This window comes from Electrophorus electricus, chromosome 13, assembly GCF_013358815.1.
Source record: "Electrophorus electricus isolate fEleEle1 chromosome 13, fEleEle1.pri, whole genome shotgun sequence".
NCBI lineage: Eukaryota > Metazoa > Chordata > Actinopteri > Gymnotiformes > Gymnotidae > Electrophorus > Electrophorus electricus.
The window spans coordinates 10588071-10606947 of NC_049547.1; the positions used below are offsets into that span (position 1 = coordinate 10588071).

The 18877-nt window shown below is 40.6% G+C and overlaps 2 protein-coding genes across 3 annotated transcripts; both read right to left on the reverse strand.

Moving 5' to 3' along the window:
- Window positions 1-1538: 1538 nt before the first annotated feature.
- slc18b1 (solute carrier family 18 member B1) lies at window positions 1539-5481 on the reverse strand. Of its 2 annotated transcripts, none has more exons than XM_027011220.2 (14): window positions 5411-5481; window positions 5190-5320; window positions 4982-5077; window positions 4801-4874; window positions 4381-4528; window positions 3963-4119; window positions 3634-3770; window positions 3230-3331; window positions 3018-3109; window positions 2816-2911; window positions 2616-2690; window positions 2418-2511; window positions 2287-2336; window positions 1539-2040 (listed from the first exon to the last, which is right to left on the reverse strand). In XM_027011220.2, exons 2-14 carry the CDS (start codon window positions 5286-5288, stop codon window positions 1959-1961), a joined length of 1302 nt encoding a protein of 433 aa, XP_026867021.2. In that variant the 5' UTR covers window positions 5289-5320; window positions 5411-5481; the 3' UTR covers window positions 1539-1958. The 2 variants fall into 2 exon arrangements, with proteins under 2 accessions (XP_026867021.2, XP_026867020.2); XM_027011219.2 differs by having other exon boundaries at window positions 2616-2693.
- Window positions 5482-6433: 952 nt separating this feature from the next.
- Window positions 6434-18694, reverse strand: tulp4b (TUB like protein 4b). The gene is made up of 17 exons (XM_035532616.1): window positions 18629-18694; window positions 17526-17813; window positions 16940-17209; window positions 16614-16742; window positions 16234-16395; window positions 15959-16139; window positions 15682-15789; window positions 15284-15450; window positions 14892-15116; window positions 13875-14109; window positions 13569-13713; window positions 12942-13083; window positions 12748-12841; window positions 12454-12597; window positions 11490-12361; window positions 8691-11318; window positions 6434-8485 (listed from the first exon to the last, which is right to left on the reverse strand). The coding sequence occupies exons 2-17, from the start codon at window positions 17544-17546 to the stop codon at window positions 8369-8371; spliced, it is 5640 nt and encodes a 1879-aa protein (XP_035388509.1). The 5' UTR covers window positions 17547-17813; window positions 18629-18694; the 3' UTR covers window positions 6434-8368.
- Between the last annotated feature and the right edge of the window lie 183 nt (window positions 18695-18877).

Consider the following 18877-nt stretch of genomic DNA (forward strand, 5'->3'; position numbering starts at 1 on the left):
GTTTAGACACACACCTACACTGGCACTCCTCCAGGTATAAAGCTGTATATTGTTTATAACACAGAAATACTGGGTTGACCATTAAGTTCTAGATAACCAGTCGATGAAGGGGCCCCACATAAGCATACACTAATCAGGCCTATTCGGAAGAGAGTATGTCATTGTGTAGAGGGCAGCTAACTGTGCCACTGTTGTAGTCGAGTCTTTGTGAGAGGGCAGATGTTTCTTCCTCCAGTGCCTTAGTAGAAACCATGTAGCTGTTGTAAGTGCGAAAATAATCCATCTCTTTTCAAAAGAGGAAAGTCAGAGACCTCAAGTTCACTAGAGTATAGTGTTATATAACGTTTTGTTTTGGACTTCAAACATAATCAATTGAATATTATTCTACCAGTCTGGACACAACCAAAGTGTATGCAGAATGGAGGCTGTATAATAAGTTTATCTGAATGAACCTATTACCCACTTCTTTGAAAATTATATTAATGTTATTCAAACATAAATTCCAGTCTTCAGTAGATATGTCCATGGCTAGGTCCACTGTTTTTTGACCTTATGCAGGGGGTCACATAATTGTTCCTGTAAAGGTGGTATATCTTGGGAGCAATACCCTTACATTCTAATGATTTAATCAATAGTTCTTCAATTGGCAAGTGAGGGGCTTTGAAACCATTTAGGCAAGTGAGGGGCTTTGAAACCATTTAGACATGGTGCTCTGCATTTGGACAGACCTCCAGAATTGATTATGTGGTAATTTATAATTTTCTACCATTTAACTGAAGCTTAGGAAATTCTTAGTGTTATCAAATAGATCCATAACAAAAGTAATCCTAACTTCATGCCACAGTGACCAATTAACTGTCTTGTCTCCAATAAGAATTTGGTTATTACTCCACAAAGGTGCTTTGGGTGACTTGAAACAGCCCCAATGACCAACTCTATGTAGTTTATACCATACTGATTTGGTGTGGGAGATAATAGGATGGTCTTTCTATTGAAGTGACTTTGTGCCAAATAGCTCAAACCAGGGAGTTAACTCAACCCTAACTTTAGTTTCTATCTGGCGCCAACTCAGTTTATTTCTTGTTTATCTCACAATGTGTTAACCATGTTCTCATGTTTTATACTGGTAGCCCAGTAACACCAGTTATTATAATACCATCTTTTTGATGGAATATATTTTCCCCCAAAACAAAAAATGAATTTTTATCTACCTAACAAATTAAATTCTCATTTTCTGAAGTATAGTAATATTCTCTCTGACCAGATCTTTGAAGTCAAGAGTAAAAAGGTCATTTTAAAACATATAATGTGTTAGTTTATCTTTACCACAGCCCCTGTAGACATATTTGTATACTCCAGGATGTTTATAAAAAGGTGGCTTAAACACACACACAAAAGAAGAAAAGCTGCAATTTTGCATTAGTGAAAGTGATACTTATTATGGGACATGAATAAATTAATAAACACTTAAGGAACTTTCAAAGAGATCATTACTTTAATATAAAAAGATAAGTGTTTAGAACACATGTAATGTGCAGATCTGCTATAAAACTTTATACAAGTACATAATCATTACATTGTATTTATAATCAAAGTATTTATGAAAAATATAGTATATGAAAATATTTTATGTAAAATCAGTACTTACATCTTTGTATTGACCATTTATTTAAGGCAGAAACATTAGCAACATTAACAGCTCTATCTTCGAGCTGCTGACAGTTCAATAAGCTTTAAATCCAGTGAAGTCAGTTTTACAGCACTCAGTGGTCTACCCCCATTTTGGAAACTACTCCAAAGTAAAATAGGGAGATTGTTTAATGTGTGTTGTACTACTGCTCCTCAGTTGTGTAAAGAACACATTTTAAAAAGTACTACTTCTTTGATCTCTCAATTTTGATTAGGGTTTAGAATGGCTTTTTAGGGAGAAGAATCATTATGTTGCAGATGGTCAGAAGCTAACAGTGTTGAGCAGAACAGAGAAGAGGGGAACTTTCTTGTACAATCACTGTGGATTCAGTTGTGTTCATCTTCTGTAACCTAAAATCAAAAATATGAACCATATTATAGCAAACAGTGGCAATGTATCAGGATTTGTGTGCAACAGAAGTTGCAATACTAATTATTACATGAATATCTAACTTCAGTTAATTTTATGATTTAAGATTTGAAAGGAAAACACCAGGATGATTTTAGATTAGGAGTACTGTATATGGCTATAGTTCATAAGTAAAAATATATATATTTTAAAAGATTCAGCTTTAAAATGATAAACAAAACCACTACCTTCTTTTCTGGATTTTGTCATTGGCGATGTATATTATTTGTAGAAATGTCTGCAGAGAGTGAGGGGAAAGATGTTTGTCTAAAGCAATGCATTATTTCCTATGATGATTCTTCTGAGAAGTTGTGCTTACAGCAAGAAATGTGAGCCCTCCTTGAAAACCTGCGCTCCACTCAAAGTTCAGTTTCTGTGTGATGTATCCACCAGTGGTGGGCCCAAAGAACATCCTTTCACACAGCATGGAAAACATGAAAAACCAGCTGCTTATACGTAACAAAATAGTCAGGGACTCCTTGAAAAGGCTTCAAAACCAAGCCCGTTTAGTACATACCCAGCGGCCCACACAGCAGAGAATAGTCCCGATACCAAACCCAGCGTGCTTAGGCCCTCCTCAAAGTCATTTTCACTACAATATAAAAAAATAAAATAAAAATCATACATAAAATATCCTAAAACTATTCATACACCTTGTCCGGTAAATGTGTAGGTGCAAATAAACTGCATGCAAAGGGTTGGTGTCATCATCCTTACTGTGCACATATAAGCATCTCAGTGAAGGTTGGAATGCAGGTCATGCACAAAGAAAACCCGATGACCACCAACATAATCACAGTCAGCCAAAGCTGGCTAAAGAAAAGCAAAGCAAAATCAGCACTGTAAGCCCACATAATGAGTGGCCCCCTACTGGAAATGTGCCCAGTTTGCCCATTGAAGCATTTTATATTTAGCCTGCCTCTTAATATGCAAAATAGGAACAGGGCCAAGGAAACAAAAGCTAATCGATGTGGCCATTCCTCCTACTGCCATCATCCACCTCCTCATAAACTACAGGAAAATAGAGAAAAACAGTATTACCATGATTCACGTAAACATACATTCAAACGGACGGAGATCAATGTTGGGGACGGTACCACCATTAGCATAGGTAAACACTATATTGCTTACTGGATACTTATCGCTGATAATGCCAAAGATGGGTGATGCAGCACCATATGGTATTGACAACCCAATCATGAGCAAGCCCACAGATCCAGTGCTCAGGCTAAACTGCTCAGACAAATTGGAAAAGATCAGTAACAGCACATGTTTTTATGAGGGTCTAAAAGGAATAACTTCAGTGACTTATTTTACATTTTCACTGTTTGTCAAGTACCATAGAATACTTTCAAACTCATTGTACATGCTCTACATGCTGTTTACTTAGTATTATCAAATAGTTTTTGATTATATAATGAATTTTAAAAAGCCAAACAATTTCAAAATGTACTAGTAAATGTGGTACAGTATGTTAAGGTGCAGCCACAATCACTTGCACAGTTTTGAGACTTCTGTTTGAAAATCATCATTACCTTTTCCTTTGCAAACAGAGACAGTGTGGCATCCAGGAAGCCAATTCCTGAGCTGAGTGTAAATATCACAAAACAAATGATAATGATTTTGACTTGGGAACACAGCCTGAGGAAGGAGTCCTGAGAGGCAACCACATCTGAGAATAAGCAGAAACACAGACATTTATTTCTGCATATTACAAACAAAATGCATCTTTAACATACATGCTTAGTGATCTTGCACCTTTAACATACATAATTAAAAGTGGTCATACTGAGAATTGTCAGATGCTATTTCAGAGCCAGTAAGAGCATGCAACAACACATTTTTATTAAATATTTTCACCAACCAAAGCTGGGCAAAATCCACATGGTTAAGGGAACAGTCAATAGAAGAACACATCCCAAGACGATGAACAGAATTTCATATCCAAAGGCCTGATACATCCATCCCCCCAATGGGGGTCCTAGGATAAGTCCTATTCCTGTAAAGATTTCCATAAAACCCTGAAAAAGGGAATGATAAATTATTAATGAAAATATTAACATTTGGATGTTAGATATTTTAAATATTTCAGAGTTTACAATGAAGGTAAAAATGCAGAACATATTTTGATCCCACTAGAACCTTATCCAAGAATTCCCTGCCAGGGCAAAGAAGCATTCTAGCAACGTTGACCTTAATGGCGCCATTGTTTGCTCAAATCAGCATAGCAATCTACTAAATACCATGGCTGCACTGAAAAACAAGTGTTTACTGCAACTCACCATGACAGTCGCTATATTGTCGGGAAAAACCTTTGCGGATACCGCAGAAGAGGATGTTACAGCGGCAGCAAAGCCTACTGCGTTCACAGACCTCACGACAAAACAGAGCGCTATAAACACCTCTACTTCTTGAACTCTGTCTAGGAATCTGCAAGTTTATTAGAAAAAAATTAATGACAAAACCCAATGAGATAGCTTGCATCTTAGAATTGAGTCTATTGTTTACATTTATTTTACCCACCCTCGAACACATGGAATATGTTCGTTAATAATAAATACAAGAATCAGAATCTGATTTAAATTTGCCTTTTATGTGTAACATACCCTGCAAATAAAACATGCTCTGATTAAAAACTGTTAATATGCTAATCTTTCTGTAGAAAATCTGCCGACAAGCACAGAAACTAACAAAGCACTCACCCAAAGGCCACGGTACACCCGCCTGAAACGAACAACCCTGCAGTTATCATGAACTTGGCCCCAATTTGGACAATCTGAAGTTAAAATAATTTTTAAAGTATATTAATTTTTTTAATATCTTACAATTGAAGAACCAGATGTACAATTTTCTTGTAATTCTTGTAAATAGAGATCAACTTACATATTTACCCAGTATTAACGAACCAATCAAAGAGCACATGGCGTAGCATCCAAATATCAAACCAATTACAGCTTGGTCGACACCCCTTTTTGCAGCCTACACGCAGTATAAATGCGTGTCAACAATTTATGATAAACTAATAAACACCGTTTAATTAAAGATACAAAATTATTGACTCAAAATAACGTAATACAACGAAAGTTCTTACCTCTTGTGGGAAAAATGGACCTAATATTGAATAACATATCATTGAGCTGACATTTATGGATGCCATTGCAATGAGGGTTAATATCTGCTGCCGGGTCATCTTTGGAGAAATTGTCACCGGTGGGAAATAATCTATGAAATAATTAACTCTAAAGTAAAAAAACAAAACAAAAAACGGCTCACATCTACATACAAAATTGACAAAAAGATTCGATCGCAAACCTGTAACTTCGTCGACGCTTGTAGTCGCCGTATCACTTCAATGGCCTAAAAAGTACGTGTAGCAAGGTTGCAGAGCGTTAAAGTTTACCGACGCTTGGACTTCATCCACGTCAATTCAAAGGTCGGTGTTGCCAGGGTTGCTCATTACCAGCCCAACAACCGAACAGTTGCTCAAAAAAACATCGTGTATCAGAACAGTGGACGCTTTGTACTAGACGGCAGGAAATAGAGAGGACATTATTCTAATAAAAGCTATAATTATTTCCTGGTTCTACCCCATATTATACTATTAGAATATAACACGCAGTCTAAAATAATACTAACAATTATCTAGCTAAATGAGTATACAGCGTAGCCCAAGCCAACATTAGGTGTTTCGTAGTTTATGAACCACAAGCACACAACGGATGGTCATTAGTATTTCTTTGGAAAATGATTTTGGCTATTTTTCCAAAAATAAGTAATACCACTATAATTGTTTATTAAAAGTCTTCTTGCAGACATAAAAAGGAAAATCTTTGTGATACCTATATGAAAGCCATTACATTAATATATTAATAACCTGACAAAGGTCAGACTGTGATTCAGACCACCCGATCAACTACATCATACGTATTTCTTCAAAATTCAATGAGTTTACCGAAAGCAGACAGCTGGGTGGAAATCCGCCCAATCTGGCAGCATTGTAAAGGCGCATATGTCATCGGCTACGGTGTAGCATCTTTCGGTGTACATCTTTCGACCTTTCCCACATAATGACATCATTGCGTTCGCCGAGTAATTGCTATGTAAAAAGTTAGTCTTGAGGAAAGCAAAAGGCTGACATCGTTGTGCAGTTTAGTGGTGCGTATAACGGCATGTCAGTTATAGCTGTAAATGCTTTAATAAGGGTAATAAATATATACATAATCCATAAACATGTGTCTTCAAACTAGTTTAATTTTATTCTGGTGACTCGTTCTGTTGGCTCATTAAGCTACTGCACACACATTCTAATGTTTAAGAAACAACCTTGAGTTAATATAACAAGCCTCATCATAGTTTATTGTACATAACAATACTAAAGCAACAGCACAGTTAAAGCCTTACATTCCACACAATTCAAACTGGGCCTGCATACTCCAGTATAATAGAATTAGAAACTGCTGCATTTGCAAATCATCAAAGCATATACAACACCAAGAACAGAATGCTCACATCAACCATCTTCTGTTGACACAGGGACTCTCAGCAAATGTTTAGCTACAAGGAATATGAAAAATTAACTAAATAGGATCAATAAAATGACATTAGGAATCAGCTGCAAAAATTGCATACTTAAAATAATAAATATGTTTAGTCTTTTTCCTGACATACAGAATCAATATACCAAGGGCCACCTTCCCAGCCACTGAAAAACCTGGAACCAGACTATATAGGACTTGCAGTGAAGAATCACTTTGCCAGTATAATGTTCTTCGACACTGTTCCTTATTTCTGCCAAGAAAAGTGTCCCATCTCCAGCAATCAGTGTGGCAGCCAATTTTATTATGATTTGCTCCCAGGGAGCATTACCGCATTAAAACTACCCATGTCTCCTTTATAAGGTATTTCAAGACTAATCTTAATGTGAGAGGTTTCTTGTCAAAAATAACACTATACATTTTGTATTAGTGTCATTGTGAACATACTTTTCAAACCCTGTATAAACTTAAGTTTAGGTTTTATAGTATATGGTGACATTTATCGATATATAGGTATTATGATCAAATCAACATTTTAAGGTTATTCCTGTGATATTAACACCCCAGCTTCATGATATTCATAAATCTATTTAAGATTTATACAGGGACAGAAAACTGTTGCTATAACAAAGTGTGCTAATAATGCAGTAAAATGGAACAAGAGACATATTAAAAACAAATTAGGACACCTATTAACTATCAAGGCAGTGGATTCATTCATTGTAATGGCCCAAAAACTAAATGTAAGAAATGCCTGGTGTATGATTATTAAGCCTCAACTAAGTGAAATACTACAGATAGAACCGTTTAAATAAGTTATTTTCACCCATGGCACTTCCTGTTTGTAGGCAATGGCAAGTAATCTGTCAATTTCACAATACGGTTGGAAAATAACCTGCAGCACGGCAGCAAAAATCCTCAGTATTCTATAGGGAATCCATTCAGCACAGGGTAACAAAATTAAGGGAATCGCAAAAGCACAGGGGAGCAGAAGTAACGGAATCCAATCAGAACAGTGTAACAGAAGTAAGGGAATCTTATCAGTACAGGGTAACAGAAGTAAGGGAATCCCATCAGCACAGTGTAACAGAAGAAAGGGAATCTTATCAGAACAGGGTATCCCATCATCACATGATAAACAGAAGTAAGGGAATCCCATGAACACAGGGTAACAGAAGTAAGAGAATCCAATCAGAACAGTGTAACAGAAGTAAGGGATTCCTATTAGCACAGGGTAACAGAAGTAAGGGAATCCTATCAGCACAGGGTAACAGAAATAAGGGAATCCCACCATAACAGGGAAAGAGAATTGTTATTTGTCTTGCATGCACATCATTATTTAGCCTTTCAAATATCAATGTTATGAAACATACACATACAAAAGAAAAATCATAACTAGGAACTGATCTGTACTAGCTGTATTTTCATCATTCACTTACCATTTATTTTCTTTGCAGTGGCCCTGCATTCTTTATAGTTGACTTTTTTCACCTATGTAAGTTGACAACAAGTGCTTAATATGGTCCTTTCAACCATGTCTTTACCTTTTAATGCCTCTAAAAAAAAACTATGTATTTGACTAAGCAAATTCTCCTGACTATAACCTGTCTGACCCAGCACAACACAAGCAGTACCATATTACGGCAACGCAGAGCATTGCACATCCTTTTTCCACAATGTACAATCAACAAACATTAACTGTGTTGTCTCTGAACAAGATGACTGGAGCAGTTCTTTATTTAAGCCTTTGAGTCACATTGGCCAAGGCGACAGCAAATGCTTGTACAGCTGAGAATGGATACTGAAAATCCAGGATGTAAGCATTACCGTCAATTCTGCCAAACTGCATTACCTGCAATGGGAGATCAAAATTAAGTCATAACAATACATGCTCTTGTTACCAAGCCTGTTGTTTAAAATTAGTCCAAGCTTATATACAGGTCTTCTAAGAGTCAAAATTAAGAGTAACATTTTTGAAAGTTGAGATAATTAATAATTGATAATAACTAAACAAATAATTGTATCAATTAAGAAGATTATGCTAAGCAAAGCCTTACTTGTCGCCCATCCAGCTCAATCTGAAAGTTTTTGGCTGACTCCTGCGTCACTCTCCCTCCAAAATCAAGCTGGTAGACTTGGGTGGCTTCATTCCACAATGGCTGTTTGTTGGCCATGACGTATACAAATCCCTGGCTTCCCAGGCCTCGGTCCTCTCTCTCGTTTGCCTTGCGGCACTTAATCTCCTCCAGTTCGTTTGCTGTGCGCAGGCTACGTTTGCTTTTCCAGCCTTTCTTACTGCTCTGGCTTTGATTCATTAGCTCATCACCACTAATGAAAAGTTCAGGCTCACTTTCCGAGCTATCCTGGAACTCGTTTGTGGTCCTACTCAATTTTTTGGTCTTGTTCAGCTGTTCCTTCTGACCCTTAGGTTTCTTCTTCTCTCTGCCACCAAGTCGTGGGCTGGAGATGAGTGAGTTGAAGTCAGACAGTGCGCGGCCATCCTTTTTTGATTTACTCTCCAAATTGGTGGACATGTTTGCTTCTTCTGCCCTGCTGTCAAGTCTCTTGCGACTTTTTTTGCTGAACCTATCTGACCCCTGTGGAACAGGACTCTCGTTAAGTGATGACTGTTCCTGAAAACTCTCACCAGAGTCAGCTAAGACCTCTGAGGTGCTTTGATGGCTCATCAGTTCAGCTGGAGGGGGTGGAGGGGGGAGAGGAGGTGGAGGAGGTGGGGGTGGAGGGGGAGGAGGTGCTGGAGGTGGGGAGAGAACTGGCTTCTCAAGGCCTGGATGCATCTTACTTGGTAAAGTTGCTGAGTTGTCCTGCATGGGAGCGCATGCACTGTAAGTGGCCCAAGGATGTAAAGCCATTGGGTGAAGCTGAAGGTTGGTGCATGAGCTAGCCCCAGGGTACATAGGTGGTAGCGGGCAACAAGATAGACTGGCCAGATTATTCGCATAACCAGGGGGCAACACAAGAGTTGGGTCCTGCTGGCTAAATGGGACCGATGTTACCATGTCAGTGGGCCCACATGATGGTGGAGGATTTTGCAATGACTGAAGCTGAGGTCCATTGTGTCCCACACTGGGAGGGAATGGTGAAAGTGAAATCTGATAAGCTGATGGCAGGTTCATAGTACTGGGACTGGAGGGAGGCTTTGTTGAGAGGACAAAAGGCAGTCTGGTTATGTCTAAGTACTGTGCTTGACTAGATAAAAGTGGGGGTGCTTTGTGGGGTCCAGGTGGGCTAGTCAATAGGTTTTGATCTTGGGACATCCACATTTGGTCTGAAGTAGGAGAGTCCCATTGGTAAGGAGGAGGCCGCTTCACCGTTAAGCTGACATCCCCAAGTGTTAATTGGCGTACTGATTTTTCCAAATGGCATTGTTGATTAAGGGTCTCATCTTCAGTAAAGGCAGAGTTTATATACACGGTCCTGTCTCGACTGTTCTCAACTGGACTCAACAGGTTGTAAGAAGACTGTGAAGCCAGAGGTGAGTTGCTTTTGGAGTGCACAATAATGGTACTGTGTTGGGCCCCTTTGCCAGGGGGAAAATCCTGCCGCACCACCGTACCACCTGCAATACCGCTGCTGTTGGTCCCACCACCACTAACGCTCACACTAGTGCTACTGCTGTTACTGCTGCACTGAGTGCAGGTGTACAAAGCTGTAGGGATCCTGGGCTGATAAGAGAGCGCAAGGGCACTGTTGACTTTAGACTTGGTTGGCAAAGTCCTTGCTGTGTCCACCATCTGAGAAATCTTCAGAGATGTATCTCTACGATCACGTCTCAGAGTTGCATGGATAAGGCTCCCATCGATCCTTTGTGTTGGACTCCTGATTACATTTATCTGGTTAGCAGGGTCTGGGTATGGTGGAGGATCTCCACTTGGTATAGAGTACCGAGGCACAGAAAGGCGGCTGAGGGTTGCTGAGCTGTAAGGAAGCTGGACCTTCTTGTTTTCTGATGAGGTGACTTTGAGTGTAGCTGAGCTACCCATTCCTTGCATGCTGTAGGCATTCTGGTTCCGTATAAGACGTCTACGTGGGCGACACACCTCCTCCACATTTCCACTGCTGTCAAAAGTTGTGATCCTTTCGTAGCCCAAAGGAGTCGGATACTGGATGCCAACTGGATGAAGAGAGAACTCATCCTTAGTCAGGCATGAGTCTGCTGACAGAGTGTTAGCATTCTCACTGCCGCCAATCAAGCCTGGAGGGGCCGCAGGAGATGCAGCAGCTGCTGTTGCTGTGGACACCACCGTGCCTGGGTATGGGGGTGGAGGGTTCATTTTACGTATCTGAATCTCAAGGGAGGCGTCACTTTCGATGAATGACTGTGGTCTAGAAGGAGCTTTCAGAGTATGTGTTTGCTCCCCTCTGTCTGGTGGCTGGTCTGAGTGAGGAATCTGAGGCATCATCTGGAGCTGATGCACAGAAATGGGAGTGTATGCAGATGGCGGAGGTGGTGGTAGGGAGATTTGCAACTTTAGCTGTTGTTGCATTTGTTGATGTTGCCTTTGCATCTGCTGATGTTGCTGCTGTATTTGTTGGTGCTGTTGCTGGAGCTGTTGCTGCTGCTGCCTCATCTCCTGAATCTGCTGTCGAAGTTGCTGCTGCTGTTGCTGCATCTGTTCATGCTGTAGCTGCATCTGATGGTGCTGCTGTTGCATCTGTTGTTGCTGCACCTGCTGCTGGTGCTGTTGCACCTGCTGCTGCAACTGCTGCTGCATTTGTTGATGCTGCTGCTGCAGTTGTTGCTGTTGCATTTGCTGATGGTGCTGCTGTAGGTGTTGTTGCTGCAGCTGATGGTGCTGCTGTTGCAGATGCTGTTGCTGTTGCAGCTGCTGTTGGTGTTGCTGTTGCAGCTGCTGTTGGTGTTGCTGTTGCAGCTGCTGTTGGTGTTGCTGTTGCAGCTGCTGTTGGTGTTGCTGTTGCAGCTGCTGTTGGTGTTGTTGCAATTGCTGTTGCTGCTGCAGCTGTTGTTGGTGTTGCTGCTGCAGCTGCTGTTGGTGTTGCTGCTGCAGCTGCTGTTGGTGTTGCTGCTGCAGCTGCTGTTGGTGCTGCTGTTGCAGCTGCTGTTGGTGCTGCTGTTGCAACTGCTGTTGGTGTTGTTGTTGCAGTTGTTGTTGGTGTTGCTGTTGCAGCTGCTGTTGCTGCTGCTGTTGTATGTGCTGTTGGATCTGTTGATGATGCTGTGTTTGCATTTGCTGTTGGTGCTGCATGTGCTGTTGATGCTGCTGCTGCACTTGTTGGTGCTGTTGCAACTTCAGATGCTGCTGTTGTGTTTGGTTCTGCTGTTGATGTTTTGATGGTGGGTGATGGTCCTCCGACTGCTGTTGCTGTTGCTGTTGCCGTTGCTGATGGGGTTGTGGTGGAAGATGATGTGGAGGTGGTGGAAGTGTGCCGCTTAAAAGGTTCCCCATTTCTAGGCCATTGAAGATGACCTGTCCAGGACTGGAGTATCTCGTTGGTACAGTGTATTGTGCGGTCACGTTGTCTGGGTTATGATCAGAGACCGTTACGTTGGCTGCTGCCACCGCTGCTGCAGTGGCTGTGGGATTGGTCAAGACGTCAAGCTGTATATTCTGATTGGCCAAGAGAGACTGGACAAGTCCTATGCTCTGTGTGGGCGACATGGCTTGAGCAGGGCTATGTATGGGAGCAATGGGAATATTAACCGTGCAGGGAGGGTTATCTCCTGACACCCCTGAAGGACCCATCACTGAAACAAAAAATTACGGTGTCACAGAATTAATATTTCATACTTACAGTCTTAATACATTATATTTGAAAATATGTTCAATAAATGTTTACCTGGTAAATCATCTTCATCTTCACTGAACACATTGGGATTGAAGACTGGCAGACTCATGAAATCCAGTGAAATTTTCCGGACCTCTGGTAGATAGATTGTCATCTGACGTGGTTGCAAGTGCAGCAAACTGGTTTTATAAATAACTGTAAAATAATTAAGGTGAAGTAAAATAATAAAGGTGAAGAGATGATTAATGCATTAATGATATCAATGATAAACTGTACAGTGAACACAGTGTAGCATAACAGAGTATAAACGTAATAGTGAGAGGATTTGATATCAAATTTTCTTACCTGCTCCCAAATTTGCAGGCAAAAAGGAAGCAAGTCCCACAATCTTAAACTTAGTCCCCCAAATATTAGACGTGACTTGAGCCAGATAACTATGCTGCAAGGCAAACACAGATAGATATGTATGTTTAATTATTTATAAAAACAATTTGCCAAAAAAGGACAGAATTCAGCTTCTGAAAAATTCTTTCTCCTACCTCACTTATTCCATCTAGAGGAAACTCCCTGCGGGTCAGACTTGGAGATCGTATGGTAGGTTTCTTTGGTAATCTTGGAGACCTGGACATTTCTTGAGATGTTTGGGCTAGTTTTGGAGACTTTCGTGATTCCACGTTGATTCTGGTAAAAAAGAAAAAGAAAAGAAAATCCCAGAAAGGAGCACACACATTTGGAAATGTGTGTGTTCATACATATATATCTCTTGAAGCACTTGGATTGCACAGCTGAAGAAGGACTTCTCTCCAAAATGTGTACTTCACCGCAGTTTCTACTACCTGTATATCTATATAATTTATATCTTATTTAAAAGATTTTTGCCTGTGTTTACCAGCAGTTCAGTATATTCAAATAGATATGTTAACAATAAAAAGAAGGGAATGCAAAATGTTTATAAGATCTGCTAGTGGGATGGTGAGATTTTATTTTACATAATTTTGGATGTATATTAGCCCAGAAATCACACAATATTCACAAAAAAGACAACTGTGTTATCAAATGATTAAAACTGAGATTTTCAGGTTACAGTGACAAAACTGAAATCATGCTTCACTGTATCATTCTTCTGTCATAATGAATGGACAGATTACTCTATTGCCCTGCTGTACCTGGGAAGTTTAGGGGACCTGTTGCTTCTGGAAAGCTTAGGTGACTTTCTCCCAACCCACTCATCACTTAACTCAATGTCACTGGAGTCAGAGCAGTTGCAGCTGTCAGTCATGTAGGACATCATACCGTTCACACAGACCTCATCTGAAATTCAGTGACAAAGTTCACATTAGAATGAGCTAGGCAAAGTAGGACGTTATAGGTTAGCAGGAAGACTGAACAGGGCACAGCTAGGCAATGTCAGGAGTTATGTAATGTAAGGAGGATGTAAAAGATGCAAATAAAGAGAGACAAGCGACACAAACCTGCTTTAGTGTCCATTTTGGGGTCCATTATTACAAACTCAGGACGCAACTTGCTGATGCGACGTCCTTTTAGGATGGGCACCAGCCCGCCCAGGTGCTCCAGGTAGAGGGTGTAGCATGGCCCTCCTGCCTCGGGATTCTCCTCTGCGCGCTTCATTGTGCAGTGCAATCGCTCGTTCCCTGCTGTGGGGTAGCTGACAAAGTCACGAAGGTTGTTTGGATCGGGAATTGGAGGCTGTAGATGAAAGAGACATGAGTGTTAATTTTTTTTTTTTACCTGCTGTTGCTTTAACCTCTTAAAATATGATATTTTGGGATAAACTCTGAGTGATAACTTTATTAAGTACACCTACTCTATAGCTCTACCAATAGGTTACAATGAATTTTACAGTCAGTTGTAAGTGGTAATGCACCATTGCTCATACTTCTGTTGTACTCTGAAGTCAGTTGACTTACTGTAAGAGAGTCCTGTACGATACATAAGCTGTGTCATTAAATGCAGGCTTTTAATACATTCATAGTGTGAATGCACTTGTAAATACCGTTTATACAAACATACAGACATTGTCTGCCCCTTGGTTTAAATGGATAATTTATGAAAAAGGTCACTGTAAACATGACACAATTGTGCAGAAGTTACTATCAGTCAGTGAAACTTTGAAGTTACTATCAGTCAGTAAACCTCTGAGTACATAGAACTGGCTGAAAAAGATTGATAGCCATTAGATACAGCTGTAGACCACATGTAATCTAATAAAGTGGTAATTTAGTGTAATATACATTGCCTATAACTCTCATGATCGGCGATTAGAGAAAATATGCACAACTGAATACTTTAATAAGCGTCAACAAATACATGAAAGTGAGACTTGGGCTACCACCCAGAGTACTCTCCTTGCTTCCTTCTGTTTCTTATTATGACATCAGTGTTAGCATCCAATAAGAAAGCATGTTGCAAATGCAAACTATTTGCAACAACTATTTAGTCAAAAAGAAACTGCATTCCATGTCAGCTACCTTGATAGTTGGGATGAATGCACTGGTAACATAGGAACAGAGGAGGGAGGGCATGTTCAATTTGCCCACGTCTTTCTCCTCTCGCAGGGCACTGGCTATGCCCTGCTGGCACAGGAGCTGCAGGCTGGCCACCCTGTGCTCAACCCGCACCACATACAGTGCTGGCCCACACGCCAGAAACAGCCGTGAGTCCCTGTGGCCCCAGCAGATAGTGGTGATGGGCCTCTGAAATTAGAACAGACCCGACAGCAATTTTAACATATATTTTATTCATGATATATTTTACATGTGCTTTTCTATGCACTAATTAAATGTTTTTGACTTTGGCAAAAATCTGACAATCATAATTGAAGCTGATGGTATGTCAATGAAGAATGACTTTGTGATCTCACCTGTGCGGGTGTTTCCAAAGTGTATATGTGTTCTCCTTGAACATTATAGAATTTCACAAGGGCGTTTCTCATTATGGAGGCACAGGCTGAGTCAGAAGGAAGCCCGTGCCTCTCCATTCCTGCCACAGCTAACAAGTCCCCCTGAGAGCACCACTGCACCTCCACATCTGGATGAGAACAGATCGAGCAGGTTAAGTGGGATTTAGCAATCTGTTGTAAATTCTCATCAACATCTAGCCTGTCAACTACATTCCAGCTAGAGGAGAATGTTGTTTACTCATAATACTCAAAATTATAAAGAATATAAAACAAGATGGTAGGAAATCTACTAGTGCATGATATTGCCAGAAATCATATAGGTGTTTCACACACCTACAGAAAGGTTACTGCTATTTTACCTTTTAGTCCTGAGTGGATAATATGGGGTGAAAGGTCATCATAGTTGGTCATGAGGCTGATGTCTCCAGATATGAAGCTCACAGTAAGTAGGGGCTTCACATTACGCACTTCAACGCAAAGACAGTTTTACAGTGAACTGAAGTGGCACATCAAATAAAACAAACAGGTGACCAGGGTCAACTCTTTTCTAATTTGTGTGTGTGTTTAAGAATACCAGCAAAACAATCCTGATTGAAAACAATGGATTTATGGTACATAGTGACGGCAGGCTCACACCTTGACTTGGCATGTTGTCATCCGAGTCTGTGTCACTCTCCGTACTGTCCTCCACTAGGAAATCCGGGCAATTCCAGGACATGCCAACGATGCCATCTGACTCGTGCAGCAGGACGTGTGCGAGCATACGCCCATGGCAGTCCATGACGATCACCTGACCATCTGCTGTACCGAACAACACCTATGTCCCATGCACATACACATGGAAAGGATACTTATCATGTTCTGGCACAAACTTGACTCAAACACATCACATGCTAGCAGCGATAGCTTACCTGTTGATCATCAGGGGTCCAGATCCCACAGGTGATTTGGCTCTCCAGGTTGATCTCAGACGACCAGTGTCTCTGACCACTGACGGAGCCAACCAACACAAAGCCATCCCTGTAAGCAATCAGAGCCTGGGTGCCATCATGGGACCAGGTGAAGTCACTTACCTAAAAGATGACAAATTAGACATTAACATATTACAATCCATTGACAGAATGTCCAAAAATGGCATTATTTCCATATTTTGCCTCATGATATGCAATAGCATTTATATGACCTTGTAACAAGCAATAACATTTATAGATTATTTAAGTGTCATTGCCATGTAAGCATGGTTATTTTTAAACTCTGGATGGGAAGAACAGCTACAGATGTGGGACAGTACCTGAGCCCCCCGATCATTAACCAGTTCCACAGACCATCGGCCTTCATATTGTATCCACACAAATATGCCCCCTTCCATGTCACACGTTGCAAGCTTCTGAAAGGGCTCATTCCATCGGACTAGCACAACCTGTGCAGACACGTACAGCTCTCCAGTTACTGTTTCAGTGGAACTCATGACTCAATTTAGACATTTTTTTAAATGTGCTCTTTGTGCACAGAGGGTAGTTACTGTACTGACGTTGTCCAATAGTTCAACACCACATGGCCTTTTAAAATATAAGCTGCAGCTTTATGAAAGGCAAGACTTCAATGTGAAATACAGACCTCACTGTTGTGGCCTCTTAGATTGAAGTTAATCCTCTGTGGGGTATTCCTGTCCCTCCTGCAGTGACTGGAGGTGAACGTCACACCGACGACACCCCTGGCGTTCCCAGTGGCCAGCCAGCCTTCCTCATAATAGCGTCTCCTACACACAGCCTTCTCCTTCTCGCTCTTAGGAACTCTGCCCTTCCAGGAGAGGCAGAGGATGTTGGAGTCACTGCAGAGGACAGGCCCATGTTCCACAGCAGCCAACATCCCTACTGAGTGACCAGCCTACCCAACACAAGAGAGTTCAGTTACCTGTTGTAGAGTGTTAACACCAACACACCCTTTGAGGAGTTGTGAAATACTGGTGTGATTATTAAAATGTTGGAAAACTGAATATTTTAGCGCAAACAAAGTTTCAGAGCAACATTTAATCTAAGACTTCATTAAACCTCTGTATTAGCACTGTAGAATTCCAGTGTTGCTGGGGGCAGGGGTCTCAGAACTCTGTGTTCATGTGTGCACGCATGTCCTCATAAACTCATACGACGCCAGAAAACACAAATGGCTATTTTAGTAAATTGGAACCAGAGTGCAAACCCACCTCTTCATAGTCCCTGGACATTATTAGTCCGAATAACGTCTTTGAATGTGTCTTCCATTTTGTTTCCGATTAAAGAAATGTGTAGAAGAACCTGAGGAGTCTACACTTACTAGCAGATATGTGTTACTAAATAATATTACAGGCCATTATAGGCGTTTGTGTCATAAAAATAAAATTTATTTTATTTATTTTAAAATGCCAAATACTATCTCTTGGAACAAAAGCATAGTCCTTTAAGTTTTCTTCGTATGCAAGCAGAGGTCAGTATTCAACAGCCCAGGTTTTCTGCTGGAAAACAACAAAATAACAACAATGAGTGAATCGAGGTTAGAACAAAAGCTTCTATGGCTCGCTCGTGCTCGCGCTCTGTTCCGCGAGAAATACGGTGTGCCCAAACACACGAAGCTGAACCCTGTCGGTATCCTCGCTCGGCTGACGTTGGCCTGCTCTTACGTCACGGGACGTCAACCCCTGTAAAATCACTGCCCTTCTGTATGACAAAACGGTCAATTTAGGTATTTAATCGCTCTTTTAAAGCGGATCACAGACGATGATAATGCAAACTAACTGTGTGAGCGTATACGACCAGAGCAAATGAAGGATGAGACTACTTCGCAGCCGTCATGGCAACAAGGATGCGATGATCACTGAATTTTAATGATATCTCAATGTGCCCCTTCATTTTTATTATTTTTTACTGACATATTCTTTTTTTTTTTTTTTTTTTTTACATCCTACTACATCCATTGGTATGCTGTCCGTATTAGTGTATTTATAATAAATAATATCAAAGCTATGAAAATGTACACCATCAATACAGGATTAATTGTAACGACTCAAAACGGTGTGACCAAACAGGCTTATGCTTATTCACTGAGCCAGATAACGGCAATTAAGTAGGACTGCGTTTAAGATAAATTCATGTACCGTCGCTAGCTATACTCGTTTGGAGGCGTTTCATACAAACCACATTTTTAAAAAAAAATCTGCTTTTTGTCCTACCTATCACCTCATAAGTAATATACACTGTATTGATATAACCTTTTTATATAGGTTTATGGCCTAATAATATAATTTGTGACAGATTTTAAAGGCAAACTCACCTTTGCCAACTCGCTCTCAATGCGCCTATATGGTTGCCAAGTCCACATCATGGATTAAGCCTCTGATGAAAATAAATTATGGTCTCTTTTGCGCAAAACAACCACTGAATGCAGGATTTTAGTGCTTGTAAAGGCAACCTATTCTCTGACGAAGTATTAGATCACGTGATGGGCAACCCCATCCAGAGGGTACATTTACGGATTATCACTGCAGTGCACAGTGAGACTGTAGTGGTAGGAACAGACATT

What these genes read in the sequence shown, in the direction of transcription:
- slc18b1 (XM_027011219.2), bottom strand. Translation starts at nt 5,288, where the DNA reads ATGACCCGGCAGCAGATATTAACCCTCATTGCAATGGCATCCATAAAT. An exon ending in CGTTAATACTGGGTAAATAT is followed by an intron (nt 4,875 to 4,981) that starts GTAAGTTGATCT and finishes TTTTAACTTCAG; the next exon opens with ATTGTCCAAATTGGGGCCAA. An exon ending in GTGGATTTTGCCCAGCTTTG is followed by an intron (nt 3,771 to 3,962) that starts GTTGGTGAAAAT and finishes GCTTATTCTCAG; the next exon opens with ATGTGGTTGCCTCTCAGGAC.
- tulp4b (XM_035532616.1), bottom strand. Translation starts at nt 17,546, where the DNA reads ATGTCCAGGGACTATGAAGAG. An exon ending in TAAGAGGCCACAACAGTGAG is followed by an intron (nt 16,743 to 16,939) that starts GTCTGTATTTCA and finishes GTGTCTGCACAG; the next exon opens with GTTGTGCTAGTCCGATGGAA. An exon ending in AGGTCCCCTAAACTTCCCAG is followed by an intron (nt 13,084 to 13,568) that starts GTACAGCAGGGC and finishes CTTTTTTACCAG; the next exon opens with AATCAACGTGGAATCACGAA.